The 18,101-nt window shown below is 32.8% G+C and overlaps 1 protein-coding gene across 1 annotated transcript in view; it reads right to left on the bottom strand.

Annotated features, from left to right (window-relative positions):
- Window positions 1-2,815: 2,815 nt before the first annotated feature.
- LOC139481295 (uncharacterized) overlaps window positions 2,816-18,101 on the bottom strand; it is a 24,518-nt gene continuing 9,232 nt past the window's right edge. Inside the window, exons 2-5 of the mRNA XM_071264484.1 lie at window positions 11,139-11,222; window positions 10,612-10,886; window positions 4,546-4,683; window positions 2,816-3,231 (exon numbers count right to left, since the gene is read on the bottom strand). Coding sequence (XP_071120585.1) covers window positions 3,064-3,231; window positions 4,546-4,683; window positions 10,612-10,886; window positions 11,139-11,222 — 665 coding nt within the window. The 3' untranslated portion in view covers window positions 2,816-3,063. The remainder of the gene's footprint in view (window positions 3,232-4,545; window positions 4,684-10,611; window positions 10,887-11,138; window positions 11,223-18,101) is intronic.

The following is an 18,101-nucleotide window of genomic DNA, read 5'->3' on the forward strand; positions in this document are numbered from 1 at the left end:
TTTTCATTTGATTTTTTATATTGTCCCATACATGAATATATATATGGTTTAGGGTGGGGATCTTGACCGTAATCAAGTTTTCAAACAGGAGGAGGTGGGGGCCCCAGTGACTTCCCCTATATTTAATTTGATTTGTTATATTGTCCAATACATGAATATATATGGTTGAGGGGTGGGGATCTCATCTGTTTCCAAGTTATCAAACAGGATTGGGTAGGGTGACCCTTAGGCCTCTCCCTATATTTCATTTGATTAGTTTTTTTGTCCCATACATAAAAATATATGGTTAATTAAAAGGTTAGGATCTCGACTGTTTCCCAGTTCTCAAACAACAGGAGAGGTTGGGTGACCGCAGGGACTTCCCCTATATTTTATTTGATTTGTTATTTAGTCGCATACACGAGTATATATGGTTAAGGGGTGAGGATCTCGACTGTTTCCAAGTTCTCAAGCATGAGGAGGGTGCAGTGACCCTAGGGACTCCCCCTATAATTCATTTGATTTGTTATATTGTCCAATACATGAATATATATGGTTTATGGGTGGGGATCTCAACCGTTTTCAAATTCTCAAACAGGAAGGGGTAGAGTGGCCCCACGAACTCCACCTATATTTCATATGATTTCTTATATTGTCCCATACATGAATATATATGGTTTAGGGGTGGGAATCTCGACCGTTTCCAAGTTCTCAAACAGGAGGGGTGGGATGACCCACACGGACTCCCCCTATATTTTATTTGATTTATTATATTGTCCAATACATGAATATATATGGTTTAGGGGTGGGGATCTCGACTGTTTCAAAGTTCCCAAACAGGAGGGGTGGGGTGACTCCAGGGACTCCCCCTGTATTTCATTTGATTGGTTATATTGTCCCATACATGAATAAATATGGTTGAGGGGTGAGGATCTCGACTGTTTCCAAGTCCTGAAGAAGGAGGTGGTGGGTGACCCTAGGGACTTGACCTATATTTCATTTGATTAGTTATATAGTCCCATACATGAATGTAAATGGTTGAGAGGTGGGGATCTCATCCGTTTCAAAGTTATCAAACAGGAGGGGTAGAGTGCCCCCAAAGGACTCAATATACATATCATATCATTATGATTTGCTTACATTCAGGTATCATATAATCTAGTTGCACTATATGTGTAAAAAAGAAACTTTTAGCTATTTTAACTGACCTATAAAAATTGAGAAAAAAAATACCCATTGAAATTGCAGTAATATGTTTACACTTTAAAATCGTCTAACTTGCTTTACCAACATTTATTACTGATAAAGAAAATTTATACTATCACCAGGACATATATATATTGTTAGATATACTGTCCACAGCTGTTACAAAGACTCACAAAGATTGGATTTTGACATTAAAATTTGTCCAAAAGTAATTTTGAGTTTCCTATGGATACCTATGGATCTTCAGAACGCTGGCACTGTTTCACCATTATATTCTGCTCTACTTCATCATCGTTGTATTTAATTGTACGTTTCTCACATTTTCAGTACAAAATATTTTCTGTTTTTTCATTCTTTTACATATTATATCTTTTGGTTTTCAATTCTAGTGTTTAAATTTATTTACCATGCAAAGATGTATTTTGTCATTTGTCTGATTTTTTTAAAAGTTCAAAGATCGCCAAAAACCGGAATTACACATATCCGCTTCCGGAATCTGATCCGATATTGTAATTTTCTTCTCATGTCAGCCATTTTGTTTTCAATGTTGTTTTTGTCAGATACGATTTTACTCGAATTTACACATTATTTGTCGGCGATTTTCTGCATAAAGCTAGCGGTTGAACAAACGAACATTGCTGTCATGAATAGTAATGCTAAAAACAAGTTTTGATATCGTTTATTAGGAGACTTTGATAAAAAGGTTAGCAAAGTTATTTTTTTATTTCCTGTCAAGTCGGGCATGTCGAGCGTAGCTAGTAACCAAGTCGAAAGTCCGACTGCAAAAGTGGAAGTTCGCAGACCTCGAACAACCGATAATTTGAACCCCTGCCTCCAAAGTGAAAAGATACAAAAATTTCGTATTATAATTTAAAATTGCCGCCAACAGCATGAACAGTGGAACTTATTTTAAGACTACTGACGTAGTCGACTACGTATTGACGACAAACAATATTCCTACGACTTTTGCCATTTGGGAAATCTAAACTACTTGTCTTTAGAAGTTTTCGGCGATTAAACATTTCATTCATTTGTTCTTCGACAGCTTAGCCCAAATCTCGGGGGATAATAAACTACATAAAGATTCCTAATGTGCCCTACTTCCTATGTGCAACTTCAAAACTTTGGATAAATCGACGATCATTTAAGGTTTTTCTGATCATATTTTTTGTAATCAAGAATTAAAAGTATGAAAAACTGTCCAATTAGTTATAAATAACATAACATCCAGCTAGATAATAACAATGGCAAATATTTCAGCATTGATTGGGTAGAACACAAATCTAGGGTGCTCGCATAAGGCAGTTTAACTGCCTAAAAACCACATTATAGGAAATAAAACGTAACGCACGTAAGCACATATGCACATATTCCTAAAACTAAGAGTGCATGCATTTTTTGTACAGGTAATAGAAAAACACTCGCACAATGCATCAGAATTCCCTTAAAATTTTAATTTTGTACTTGATGTCTGGCTGATTCTGTTCCTCATAGGTGGCACATATTTTGTGGTTTGACAAACTTACTATTTAATGATCTCATTCTTAGTATGACGAAACTTGATGTTGTTTAAATACTTGATAAATTTTAAATTTATAAAAGACCTTTAATACAAATATAATAAAACACAAAAGTTTATAAAACTTTATTCAGCTATAACAATTGCATCAATTTAAATGTAAATAATTTATTGTACAATCATGTTGTACATGAAAGTAAAGTGTCATAAAAAACTGTAAAAAGAAACTTCATACATATAAAATGTATAAAAAGGTACAATACGTGTACGATGATTAAATGTTACAAAAAGGCAATATTACATGCATATAGTTTTGTACAGTAACACAGACTTTGATTAAAGTACTGTTGCTTCCCTTCTCATTTATAGTACTGATGATGGGTTGATGAATACACCACAACCCTTAACACTATAATAATGACGACACAGATTACACCAAGAACAACAGTTAGTATTGTCAGATTTCTGGCTGTCCTGGCCGACTGCTCAGCACCCTGCAAGTTTCCACGATCGGCTGCACTGTTGGACTGAAAAAATAATAATATCAAAATGTGAACATACATTGAATATTGAGAATATATCTGGTCAGTTTGTACAATTGGTTCTTTAAGCCGGAAGTAATGAAATTGGTGTACAAGTTTAACTCCCTGAATAATAAAAAGAACAGGGCTTTTATTTCTATTTTATTACAACGTGCTGTCGTGTTAAAATAAAGTATGTTCTCCTTCATAAACAGCTCCGACACTTCATCCTATTCAATCGCTGGAATTTTGAGACCACTAGATGTGAAAGAATAAGTAAGGGAGATTAAGTATATCAAACAGATTGTTAATCAATTTTTACCAAGAAGACATACATATGATTAGTATTAAATCAATTTCGATGAATACATATTTAACATAATATTGCAAAATAAAATATTTCATGAAAACAATCAATATCATGATTAGTTTCTGCGAAATCAAGTTTTTATTTATTTATTATAAATTTTATCAAATAAAGCAAAAACGCAAAAAATGTAAAAAAATCGTCATCAAAAGGCTATAACTCCAATAAGGGATTAACGATATCCGTCATCATACTTATTCGCGGATGTTGTTTTACTGACCATTTTTGCAACTTGAAGTTTATCTCTGTCCATTATAGTGTTCATGATAAACGGCAAAAATTGAAAAAAGGCATTAACCTATAATCGAAATGACAGTTTTGACGACGATGAGCAATTGGGAGACTTCAATAATCTAAAAATGTGTTTGCCTAATTAGATTTCTATATTTATAACGGTTTTCAAAATAATAGACAAAACTTGCATTTTACCTCTATGTTCTTTTTCGAGCAATGTTAACCATCTCAGTTGAAAGGAGAGTTCGTCAGATACATGTTTTTTTAAGTTTTAAAGTTTTTAAGTAGATACATAATTATGACTATGGCAACATTTAGTTAAATTTGGTCAAATAGTTTCAGAAGATTTTTTTTTAAAGTTAACGCATTAACGGATGATAGACGCAAGGTAATAAAACTAACTTTGACCTTTAGACCATGCCAGGTGAGATAAAAATAACAAACATTTCCAATACAATTAGACTTATCAATTACATCTAATGCAGAATAATTATAGACAATCTAGCTTCATTGACATGAAACATACTTTGTTTTGCTATTGTATTAAGAAGGTTTGATTGATGGTGTCTGCTTTATTCAGCGTTCACTCAAAAGACTATAAATTGCAGTTAAAACGTTTGGTGATCATAATTATAAAATATGTATATAAATTGCATGAAGTATTAACCTTGCAATCAACAATAAACATAAGTGTTATCATTTTTTCGGGCTCTACTTACATTACATGCAGCTACTATAGCGCATATTCCTGTTGGCCAGAAGCAACAAAGACATGCCAGGATAGCAGGGATTAACCAGTTCGATGGTCTTGGTTGGGCTGTAGTGACTATCATTGTTGAAGGCATTGGCTGTGAAACCTGACAAAAAGAAGAAATTGCAAATAAGAGATGAATTATTGAAATATATAGCTTTCTGCAGTGTTGCTTATTTGAAAAGGGTGACTTCTGTGTACCATAAAACCCAACCTAGCTAGTATTAAAAAGTATGTTGACCTTTAGTTAGTTTACTTGCAATGAATCTTACTACTGTTTTTGCTGCTATAAAAACATGCAGATTCTGTAAAATGCATACAACATACTTAATCTATTGAATTATATTCAACATGATACTTCCTTTAATTAAAAAGTCAAGATTTGTTAACTGATAATAAGTATTACAATTCTACTATTAATCTAAACTGTATCATATTAACATATACATTATTCATTTTGATTCTATTGATTTGTATTAATATAAAAAAAGAAGATGTGGTATGATTGCCAATGAGACAACTATCCACAAAAGAGCACGTTTTATGTTAACTGACTTAACCATTGGTTTTGCTGACTTCAATGCTATTAACTTTGATAACTGGTTTTATATATAATAGTTCTGATGAATGGTGCTAGGTATGATCGTTTTGTTAACTTTAAGGCTATTAGTTCTGATAACTGATCTTATGCATGAATGTTATGATAGCTTAATGGATCTTTTTCTTATAACTGATGTTGAACATGTTTGTTTTGTTAACTTTAAGTCTACAAGTTCTGATAACTGATGTGAGAAATCCTTGTTTTGATAACGTAAAGGCTTTTAGTTCTAATGACTGATGTTAGGCGTGATAGTTTCGAAAACTGATGCTAGGCATGCTTGTTTTGTTAGCTGAAAGGCCGCTAGCTCTGATGACTGATATAAGGCATGCTTGTTTTAATAACTTAAAGTCTACTAGCTCTGATAACTGATGTGAGAAATCCTTGTTTTTGATAACGTAAAGGCTTCTAGTTCTAATGACTGATGTCAGGCGTGCTAGTTTTGAAAACGGATGCTAGGCATGCTTGTTTTGTTAGCTGAAAGGCCGCTAGCTCTGATGACTGATCTAAGGCATGCTTGTTTTGATAACTTAAAGTCTACTAGCTCTGATAACTTGTGTATACCAGTTATGATAAGTGATGCTAGGCATGCTTGCTTTGTTAACTTATAAATGCTACTTGTTCATATAACTGATGTTAGGTATGCTGGTATTGTACCGTAAAGGATGATAGTTCCTATATCTGATGGGGGGCAAGGGGTTTAACTGTTATGCTGTTATGGGGTAATTTAATTCTTTGTTATCTGTTATTCTGAAAACATATTTACTGTTAGCTGTTATTGTCTTATCCTTGTTAGCTGTTATAGGACTATTATTTTTATTGTTATCTGTTATTGTGAGATTGTATTTGCTGTTTATAATAACCGTTATTGAAAATTGGAATGTTAGCATTTTGACAGCCAAATTGAATCATAAATAAAAATTAAACATTGTGATTTGGATGGAGAGTTGTCTCATTGGCACTCATACCACATCTTCTTATTATCACTATTGGGGTCTTTCCACTGGCGATAAAGAGGTCACGTATTTGCAGAAGGATTCCAGTAACAACTTGACATACAAACAGTCGGGTCGAGGACTATTCCAGTATACATTATTATTATTCTTTGTAATAAATTCCATTGTCTGTATAATGTTGTACAAATTATATATTTGTACAAAAAATAGGAACACATTATAGTTTGTTTTTTGACTTTGTTCACATTTTTGACTTTGTACACATTTTTTGTACAAATTATAATTTGTAAAAATAACAATTTGTATAAAATTTGACTAAAATTCACTTATAACTATTACAATAACTTATCATATGGATTTTGTTATAAAAAAAAAGCATTGATACAACGTATATAGTTTTAATTCAATGACCAAACAATAAACGTTATGTTGTACTGTTACACCACTGTCCAAGGTTAGGCACCAACTAACATGTTTAACCCCGCCACATTCTGTATGTGCCTGTCCCAAGTCAGGAGCCTGTAATTCAGTGGTTGTTTTCGTTTATTATTTTGCAGATAAATCAGGCTCGCCGCTGTTAAATTTCTCGTTTGAATTGTTTTTCGTTTGTCATTTCAAGGCCTTTTATATCTGACTATGCAGTTTTGATTTGCTCATAGTCGAAGGTGGTATGATGAGCTATAGTTGTTAATTTCTTTGTCTTTTTGTCTCTTTTGGAGAGTTGTTTTATTGGCAATCATACATCTCCTTTTATACTTATTTACAAAATACAAAAATAGTATATATGTATCATTCATTTGTTTGAGCATGTGAGTGAAATATTGCCTTTGGGATTTACACAACATATTTTGCTTTTGCATTCACACTTAGAAGTGCTACTCCTCCTCTTTGTATTTACATGAAAGAGAACCCTGACTATAAATTTTTCAAAAGCTTTTTAACTGGTTCACATAGTGAAAAGTGAAGCTCAGAAACTGTTGCTACATTTAAAGATGTGTCTTTAGCAGCTTCAAAAATTAAATTTCTCTATAAAATATCCTTTAAATAAGTGAATATATATGTCTCTGTTAAAGCCTAACCAGATCCATACAAGCAGATATATAATAAGATCTACTGACAGTACTGTATTGGTTCTGGACCGGACTGATTTTAAGATTTCATTTACTGTTATCTGTTATTGTCCCTTTTCAATTCTTTGTTATCTGTTTTAAGCCAAATCAATTTACTGTTTTGCTGTTATTGGAACCCCCCTTGCTCCCCTCTCTGATGTTACGCATATTTGTTTTGTTTACTTTTTAGGTCGCTTGCTCTGGTGACTGATCTTAGACATCCTTGTTTTGTAAACTTAATGGGAATTGATGCTAGGCATTCTATTATTGTTAGCTGAAAGGCGTCTAGTTCTAATAACTGATAATAGGTATTATTGTTTTGTTAACTTTAAGGTTACTAGTTCTTATAACTGATGTTAGGAATGCTGGTTTTGTTACCTTAAAGGCTGCTAGTTTTCATAACTGATTCAATGCGTGCTTGTTTTGTAACCGATAGTAAGCACTCTGGTGTTATTTAGTGATATAACGGATATGGTTCTGTTAATTTATATTAAGCATGTTTGTTCTCAGCACTAATTTTGTTTATGCTGATGTAAACTCATGTAAAGCATTGATGTTATCGTTTACTACATATACATAATAAACTAAGTTAGTTTCCTAATCTGATGTAGATTATTATATTATTTGCGAAAATTGTAGAAAATAACATAGTAATTTCGTCTACATGTACCATGTTTCAATCAATACTGGTAAATAACTTTAAAAAATTTGAAACCGAGACTTCATTGGGATGAATTTTTGTATATTAAATGGACCTTTTCAATTGGAATAAAATTATTATGAGATAGTTCATGCATGTGTACACTGGCTCAACTCCCTTACATGAACTAAGTCAGATCTTACCATAAGTAAAGTGAAATAAAAGTTTGATACTAAATTTCAGATGTTCCGATTTGTACTCCGGCGAAAAATATTCGACGAAGGTTTATATGTGGCTTTATTTGTTCGAATATATATGTTGATTGGGGGCTGGTGAGTAATGTATTTGAAAACGCATCATACAGTTTAACTTAAGGTAGCACAATACAAAGATTTTTTTACTTCCAATCACTAACCTTTGAAATGCTGTAACTTTCTTATGAATGCATAGAAAATAATAAAAGAGGTATATATAGATAGATAAAAGATTAATCTTTTAAATTGATGCAATATTTTTATCATGCAATCATTATTAAAACGCATCATACAGTTTAACTTAAGGTAGCACAATACAAAGATTTTTTTACTTCAAATCACTAACCTTTGAAATGCTGTAACTTTCTTATGAATGCATAGAAAATAATAAAAGAGGTATATATATAGATAGATAAAAGATTAATCTTTTAAATGAATGCAATATTTTTATCATGCAATCATTATGTAATCAATTATTATGTAATTAGTGGCAAAATCTGGGTAAGTTCACTTGAATGAATTTAGCTCTATCATCTCTTTAACTATACAGAAAATTTTAACGAAACCTTAATCAACACATCATGGGCGTCAAAAGAGTGTCTCAGATTGTCTCTATTGTATTCCAGTCTCTCATAAATCTCTAATTAGTGTAAACATCCTAAGCACATAAAAGAAGATAATGTTTAATTAGGTGTAAAATTTGTTCTATACATTCTATCTAAAATCTGAGACATCTTTTGCAGATAATGGCCATAGGAACAACATATAATAAAATCAACCCTCTAGGGATACCTATGCAGAAGCTAATTTCATTTTAAAGTGGAAATTTGGTGAAAAATATTTTAGTCACAGTTAACATTATAATTGGTTACATAATTGTTGCATAATACTAGCATTGCATTTAGTTGAAAGAGTAATCTGTTAGCTATCCAAAACTACCACTTTTATAAATTTTCAAGCATTATTAAGAAAGTTACAGCATTTTAAAACTTGGGAGTTGGAGTTATAAAATCTTTGTATTGTGCTACCTTAAGCCTGAAAGTAAGTTCATTAACGAAATTTCAGTTCGACATTGGGACATACATGCAAAGCATATAGCAAACACGAATACAAGAGCAAAAAACAAACAAAAGTCTACAGTCTACAACTATAAATCACTGCATAGAAAATAAAAATAAAAACTGAGCCAAACGAAACACTCGGGTAACTTCATGGGCTTCGAAAGGGCAATTAGATTAGTCTCCATATGGCATTAATCGTGTTGCACATGGTAAGTTAAAACTAGGTAACGACAATTTGAACTTTTCTGTGGTTATTTGTGACACAACCACCAACTCGTGATGGTGTCCGTACAATTTTTGAAGGAATGACTTCAACTTAACAACTTGGAACCCTTGGTTCAATAACTCTTGTGTAAGCAACAATCTCCTTTCAATGAAATCATGATATTAAACGTAAGCTCTGGATTATATATATAAGCTGTATAGACCGCATGTAAAACACGGACTATATATTGTTTCTACTTACATCTTTGGTACTTGGTAACACAAATGAGTATAATTTGTAAAGAGTAAAGAGACTAACCTCAAACTCAAAAACTTTTATTTAGAAGAAGTACAGAGCCGCTATAATAAAAAGGTTCAAGACAAAAAGATAATTAATAAAATGCTACACAGTAGCTTAAGAATTAGCTACATGAACCCAACTCAAAACCGTGGTTATCATAAACTATTTGTCCCTTTCATAGCTGTGTAGCTTTACCCTTCATTGATGCTGCAACAATGACTTTTTATATATTTTTTTTCGAATACAATCTCGGTGATGTACCATAAAATCATACCCATATTGGTATCTTCTTTACGATTTATGTTTACGTTGTGCACAAATTCTAAAGTTAAACAAATTATGAATTGTACATGGTTTTTGGAACAAATTATCAGCATTTTGGAACACATCTTCTTTCATCGTGTGGTACCAGTTTATATTGAATAATTAACCAGCAAGTTTTTTTTCTCAAAATATTTATATATGCTTATACCACACAATAAAAACACTGACCTATATGTATGAAACTGTATACGAAGACGCCTGATTTGCCTTAGAGTATATATTATGTTGTCACTACTACTAGACTGTATGCCCCCTCCCCAATAGTTATTTTAATATTTTTTGATAATATCCTTGTTTTATCCTTTTATGTTATTAAGAGGTTCACAAAATACTGATAAATTGTACAAAAACTATGTTCAATTTATAATTTATGAAACATAAAAACGTGTGCACAGCATATGCATTTCAATAATTATTTGAATTATATTTCCGTTTTCAATTTTCCTTGAGGTTGGTATTTTTGCTATTTTACTTTTTGCGTGGTTTTATTTTATCATTCTTTCCCTTCCTTCTGTGGTTTCAAAAACATAAATTGAATTGTGAACTGCAAACTTCTAATGCATTATATCTATTCTTTTTCAACTTACAACAACAGTCTGTCCTTGACCTCCATACATTGGTTGCTTTCCATACTGTTGTGTTTGAGGATAGCCTTGCTGTGGATAGCCTTGCTGTGGATAGCCTTGCTGTGCATATCCTTGGGGAACAGGTTGGTAACCGGATGCATGACTGTATCCTTGTGGGGGTGGAGGCTGTCCATAACCATGGGGTTGACCATGTCCTTGAGGGTACTGTCCATGCTGTTGACCTTGTGGTACTGTAGAAGCATACGGTGGTGGAGGACTATTTGCTGGATATTTGTCTGAAATATATGAAAGTAACCTTGAAATCATTTCAGATTGGTTGCCTTATAATGAGACTAAAATTTGATTGGGTATAATGAAACATAAATTGGAATTATGTCCCGAACGGGAAAAGATATTAAATTACAGTACGAGTATTCAAGACCTGCTTCTTTTTAACGTTATTTACAGTACTGCGTTGTATTCCGTATTTTTTTTAAAGGAATAGATATCTGAACAATTTTATACCAATATTAAGTTTCACAACTTACCCGAATGTTGTCCTTCTGGTGCTGGATAACCAACATGATGATATGCTTCCGGAGCTGATGGATAAACGGCCAGTCCAGTCGCTTCTGTAAAGTATCAATATGATAATAAATCAACTATTTAACCTTCAATAAAAAGAGCAATTTGATCGAGAATCAGATCATCAGGAACAGGTTATTGTGCGATTATAGCACGTTCATTCCACGATTATACTACGTTCATACCGCGATCTTACTACGTTCTCAGCAATAACGTCAACAACGTGTTCCATATCAAAGAAAATACAGTGATGCCATCAAAATCTATTAGAACACGTGGGCGTGGTGGTAGTGGGTGATGTAGAGGCAGATGGAGCTCTGATAGTAACGAATCCTCATCAAGTAGAGATGTCGGACCGACCAATCCAACCAACCTTACAACCTATTGCATATATATAAATTAAAGCTCCGATGACAATATTTTAGTGAACGATAGCAGAGATGACATAGATGTGTCAATAGATATAGGAAGATGTGGTATTAGTGCCAATGAGACAACTCTCCATCCACGTAACAATTTATAAAAGTAAACCATTATAGGCCAAGGTACGGCCTTCAACACTGAGCCTTGGCTCACACCGAACAGCAAGCTATAAAAGGCCCCAAAAAATTACTAGTGTAAAACTATTCAAACGGTAAAACCAACGGTCTAATCTATATAAGAACGAGCAGCATGGTTGAGTTGTTAGAGAAAATTGACATGCAGTCCCAATTACATACACACAAACAAAACCTGGAGAGATTTAAGATGTTTTATGTGAAATGGCAATGAGAATGATGGTCGTAGTATGAACGTAGTCAGGTCGTAAGAAGAGCGTGATGAGGACGACAAGGGCGTGCTAGAATCGTACTATGGTCGTGAACGGAGTGGCATAGTCGTAGTGGAAGCGTAGTTGAGTCGCGATAAGAACGTGATGGTCGTAGTGAGGTCGTAATAACGTTGCTGTGAGATCGTAGCGCAGTCTCAGATCACGTTTTTGCTATGACGTTACGCACGGTATTGCGTCGCAAGACGTAACATGTATAATTGACAAATGTGACGGCATATACTAACTTTGACATTTTGTTATCAAGAGCGGAGAACCTACTCAATCGAGTTTATCAAATAAATACAATAAGCTGAAGAAATGTTTCAAAATTTATCATGTACATTTTTATAAGGTTATAAGGCAATTAGGTAATTTAAAGGATCGTTTTTATTTTCTGATCTGTAATGAGATAAAAACAAATGCAAATTTTTCCAATTTTATTTTGAATAGGGTACATAGCAATTTTTAACAAAAATCTTGCTCCCGGAGGGACACATGAAAACAAAAATATAGCTGAACATTTTTTTGACAAATTGAACCAAAGCACTTATGGTATTTATTTCATAAAAATCGGTCATATAATAATTCAGCAATTATATTTCTTTCTATAAGGATTCTAGTTGAAATGGTTTTTTGTTAATTGAACTCACTTTTGCCCAATATTTGTATGTGTCTGTGCGAGTTTTTAGACTATTTCTCCTATCTTTTTAGCACTGATGGGTTTATTTTACAAATACTACGTAGTTATTAAATTCTTTGAAAATTATAAGACTATTGTACCTCGGATTCTAATCGGTTTTTAATCTATAAAGGTGTTTTAGATTTGCGTGAAAACTTTTGTCCATTAGAAATTATCCCTCGGCCCATCCCCCATTTTCCCTTATGTCTATAAAGGGTTTATTCCTTATGTTTATGTGTTTTTCTAATCTGAATGTTATTTTGATTCAGCAGACCATTTTGGAATGAACATTTCCCGGCATCATTTTAACTGCCTAAACAGTTCGTATTAAATAGTGTGTATTTGTATAAAAGACGCCACTGTGCAGAAACGTCAAAATGACACCCTTGGACATAATGGCTAGACATAGGAAATGCTTTCCGAAAAAAATTGTTAGGTCATCATATTTGTGAAAACACCCGACTCATTTAGCCATGTTTATGAACTTATAGTTTGTATCTTATAAATATGTTAGTTTTGTATTATAAATGCACATTTAGTATTTACTAGAACACACCCGTGATATCGCGGGTCCGTGACTGAATTAAAGTATATTACTATGCGCAAGCCTTATTTTAGTATTAGTATTGTCATCTGATAAAGTCATGCCGATTATAAGATACACAGTTTCAGTGTATGTAAAGTGCGGATCCTAAAATATCATTTTTACTGTATATGCCATAAATGTCTAATGTAGAATGATAAATAAACAGACGAACTTTTTTTAATTTTTGAAGAAAATGAAGAAAAATAGTTAAAATGTATATGTTCAGAAATACATAATACTAATAAAACAAAGTAAGAGATGCGAGCGGGATTTATCGCGCCTAAAGCCATCCAACTGTGAAATATATACCAAAATAGGTGAATTTTTAGGACATTTCACGAACAGATCGTGCAGGTGCTTTATAACTAACAGGTGAGATGTTGTTGCAGTAAAAAATATTCATTTTAATACAATTATTAAAGTTGTATAACGTAGAATATGTTTTGTCATTCAGTTTCTTCATATTTAACTAAATTCCACTATGATGATTTCGTAATGCTAGTCATGTTACTGTCGAATAATGATACTATTCTTTCATTTTAACTGTGGAGCGAATCATTAGTATTGTATATGCGGTGCATTTTCACTGTATAATTATTATTTTTTTTTATCTATAACAGCTCATTTCTTTAAGCATGTAGAGCAAGACTTTAGTTGATTTGCTTGCTTTTTTTTATTGGATAATCATTATGATAACACCCAATTTAAATCAAATATTAAAAATACAGGTTAAACTATGCCTATTCATATTGTTTAAAAATGTCAATGTTATTTACAAAGTTTGTATAAACAATTATACAAACAAAGCAAGCAAGCCAACCAAAGTTTTGCTTTACATGCATTAGGAAATTAGCTGTAAAGCCTTAATTTAGCCGACTTGCTCAAATAATAGATAAAGTAAGAGAAAGATTTGATAAAATTTAACTTACGGATAAAAGTTTGGTTTTAAAACACTCTACTAAATTCAATAGAAATAACATTTATTTCAAATGTATTCCATTTAGTTTCTTATAAAGCGTATAGAGATCTTTATCCTTATTTTGTTTATCCATTTCCATGACACTTCACCACTAATTACGTACATCTTGATATAGATTGCACCTTTGTTTTCCCGTTTAAAAGGTTTTACACTGGAGCCCTTTATAACTTGCTGTTCGGTGTGAGCCAAGACTCAATGTTGAAGACCGTATTTTGACGTATAATGGTCTACTTTTATAAATTGTGACTCGGATGGAGAGTTGTCTCATTGTCACATACGACATCTATATGGCTCAAAAACGAAACGAGACGGGATAACAAGGGATGAAAAAATCTACGCTACTTTTTTAATATATTTATAATGGGCTTTATATGAGTCGAAATAGAGTAAAATAGTGGGTCGCATTTGGGTATAAGCGTCACGCCGGATTGCCAATTTTTTGCAAGCGTGACAGGTGAAAGTCAAATGATTGTGTAGAGAAAAACGGGAAATGAAGTCTAGCGGGACACGGATAATTACAAAAAATTAGAACTGCATAGTATAAGCGGGATACGGGAATCTGACAAAACAATAAGCGGAATACGGGAATCTGCCAAAACAGTAAGCGGGATCCGGGATCAGAACCCCCCAATGAGACCCCAGAAAAAGATATTTTTGTATATTCATCCTATTGTTACAGTCATGCCTTCAATAACAAAAGTATCCGATGCATGCATTTTTTCATATTTTTGGTCCCTTTTTCAATTTTGTGGGGTCCAAATTTATAGACAAAAGTCCTTTAATATAGATATTTGGAATTCGTTGACATGCTGAATCTGACCATGTATCAAGTTTGGGGATTTTTTGCCTAGTTGCTGAAATAGCCCACATAGAGTTCCAAAGGGTCTAAAATCAACAAAAATGAATTGTAGCATGCATTTCGTGTACAATAACCCAAATGTGCATGGTTTTACCTCTGTGGTAGTATCCATTCGCGGATCTAGAATTTTTCATAAGTAGGGCCCACTGACTGCTTAAGAGGGCCCGATGCTGTCACGCTCCAGTGATTCACTATATAAGTTAAAATCAAGGAGAAACGTAATCTGAAGAATACAATATGACATTTTGAGAATCGCTTTTGTTACAAGTTTGAAAAGCTATATATTTGATGAAGAATGAATGAGGAGTTTGTATTTCAATTGGAAAATACATGTATCATAAATCCTAAAGTCATCAACTAAGTTTTTTTTCATTTGTTGCAAGTGCATTTATCACATAATTCTACAATAAAAATTCCTCGCATCTTTGAAAATTCTACATTAATAATGACTGCATTAACAGTGATAATTCATCGCATCTATAGTTAAAATGGATCGCTTTCAATAATCGATATGCTATATTATGATGCTTTTATAACACTTATTTGAAGTTTAATGCTATGTTTGTATATTATAAAGACATATCACAATGAAAATATGTTAAAACTTAACTTAAAATCCTTTAACTTGATATTTTCAAAACGTAAACAAATACAGTTTTCCCATGATCCTTTATTCTTCAATAGACATACCCGCATATATATAACAGTAAAAATGAACTAGCTGGATTCGCACTTTATATACACTGAGTTTTCTCTGCTTTCAAATCTTTCTGTTTGAACCCGTCGAACTGGAACTTATCAATTATTGATAATATTAATTATTTGGAAAACAAAACTTAAAGGTCCTGGAATGGAGTATTTTTTAATCAACAGCATTGTCCTATATTAGTTATAAATAAAGTTGAATTCTTCATGCCCGCTAATAAATTGAAAACTGTACCTATACGCCTTGTTTTAGTCCAGATTTTTAGTATTCGTATTGGTATCTTAGAAAGTCTAACTGATTAAAATACTACAATGGGTAACAATTTGACAATTAAGTAGTGTCAACCCTGTGATTATGACCCGTGTAATTCTATATAGCATATTAATCCTGAATACACCGTTTGGTGGTGCGCCTGTCAGATGCGGAACGTACAGATAATGTAATCGGTAACAGGTGAATATACTATTGGTATCGGTATCGGACTCGACCCGGAACTTCTTAATTATTGGCAATATTAATTACGTGGAAAACAAAAGGGCCTGGAGTGGTGTAATTTTTAATCTACACCTTTGTACTATATTAGTTATATATAAAGTTGAATTCTTTGATTCGTCGTTTTTACGTGATGCCGGCTGACAAATTGGACCTCGTAATTTTAGTATTATAGATACAACATGTTTCACCTAAGGAATGGACAAACATTACGTTTGGAGATAGTGGCTAGACATTCGATTTTTTAAAATTCTGCTTCAAGAAAAGTTTTTTTTTTTACATTTGAAACTTTGGAAATGTTTATCCTTTTCAGAACTTTCTATTGAGTATATTAGTTTTAATATTATTTTATTACTTTATAAGGATAATAATAATACTGAAATGTTGATAAACTTTCCTCACAACACATTAAGACAGGTTCCTCTACTGAATATTTCTTTGAAGGCCTGCTTCAAATTTCAACCAATACCAAAAAACGGGTATGATGTTATAATATAAATCTAGTAGGAAGCTGGTATACTAAATTTCGCATATTTTATGTGCAAAATTACAACGGAACATAGAAAAATGCATTTTATTTAATTTGAAATGCTTCGCCGGACATGCATTTTTTAACGTAAAAGTAAGATTTGTGTGTTCAATAAAATAAATGTATGGTTCAAAAATTTAAAGAATTAATTTATCTAAAAATAAGAAAAACATGTCCGTGCTTTTCTGTAGATATATGGATGTTGGTGATTTTACTGATATTTGTATGGGCAAATTGTTGCTGTTCTTAAATCATATAATAACGTAATTTTGATCCGAACGCATTAGGCTACGCTCTCGCTACGATGGTACAGCGAGCGACCTTTGCGATCTTACTTCGATCTTAGTGCGCTCTCACTACGCCTCTACTACATTTACTACAACCTGATTTCGCCACGACCGCACCACGATTATTTTGAACATGTTCAAAGTTGGCCACGCTCATCACGATCTTGAAGACCTTACCACGATAATGATACTACCTTACTACGATCTACACGATCGTACTACGATCATCAAAATTTGCATTTTTTTCACAGATCGTAGTGCGATCGTGGCCTAATGGGACTGTGGTATTAGACTTGCATTACTGGTGGTAATGTTTTATAACCTTTGAAAGCTATTGTTTTAGATGTATTTGTCAGTATAACATGGAAAATTGACAAATAATGTATCATTTCACAAGATAAAAATGTAAAGAAGTTTTTACTCTCCATAACCAACTCTTATTGGTTATTAAAAGAAGCTTAACATTTTTTAACTTTCTCTAAATAACCAAAATTTCGTTTAAATGTGGTAACAACGAATGACAAAACATTGCACCACTATCAAAATATATTCCAATATATTCTTGTATGACATTATCAATTTTGCATCTTTTTATATGTTGTTCCACAAGTACTGTTTGTTTTTATTTGCTTATGGAGAGGGTTGTTTGAATAAGTAACTTTACATCTTGCAATTTTCAAAATTAGACTTTTTTTAAATGACACAGATATGCATGATATTGGTGCCTCAGAAACATTTGTGCCTTATGACAAAGACGAAGGACAAGCCGTGCACGAACAAAAAATCCGTGAAAAGGCCTTTTAAATCTGTTTGTAAAGTTTGAAAAGCTTTCTCGGTTACAAATGCAGTCGATTTAATAACGTTATATACGTAAGTAGCATATTGTGACACATATCATACCCTACCGTGCAAGACCCTCATGCATAGTCAAGGTCGTAGTCTCCCTCCCTGTTCGTCATAAATCATGTGCTTAAAATAAACAAAAGTTTTGCTTAATACGA

Source organism: Mytilus edulis, chromosome 7 (assembly GCF_963676685.1).
Source record: "Mytilus edulis chromosome 7, xbMytEdul2.2, whole genome shotgun sequence".
Lineage (NCBI taxonomy): Eukaryota > Metazoa > Mollusca > Bivalvia > Mytilida > Mytilidae > Mytilus > Mytilus edulis.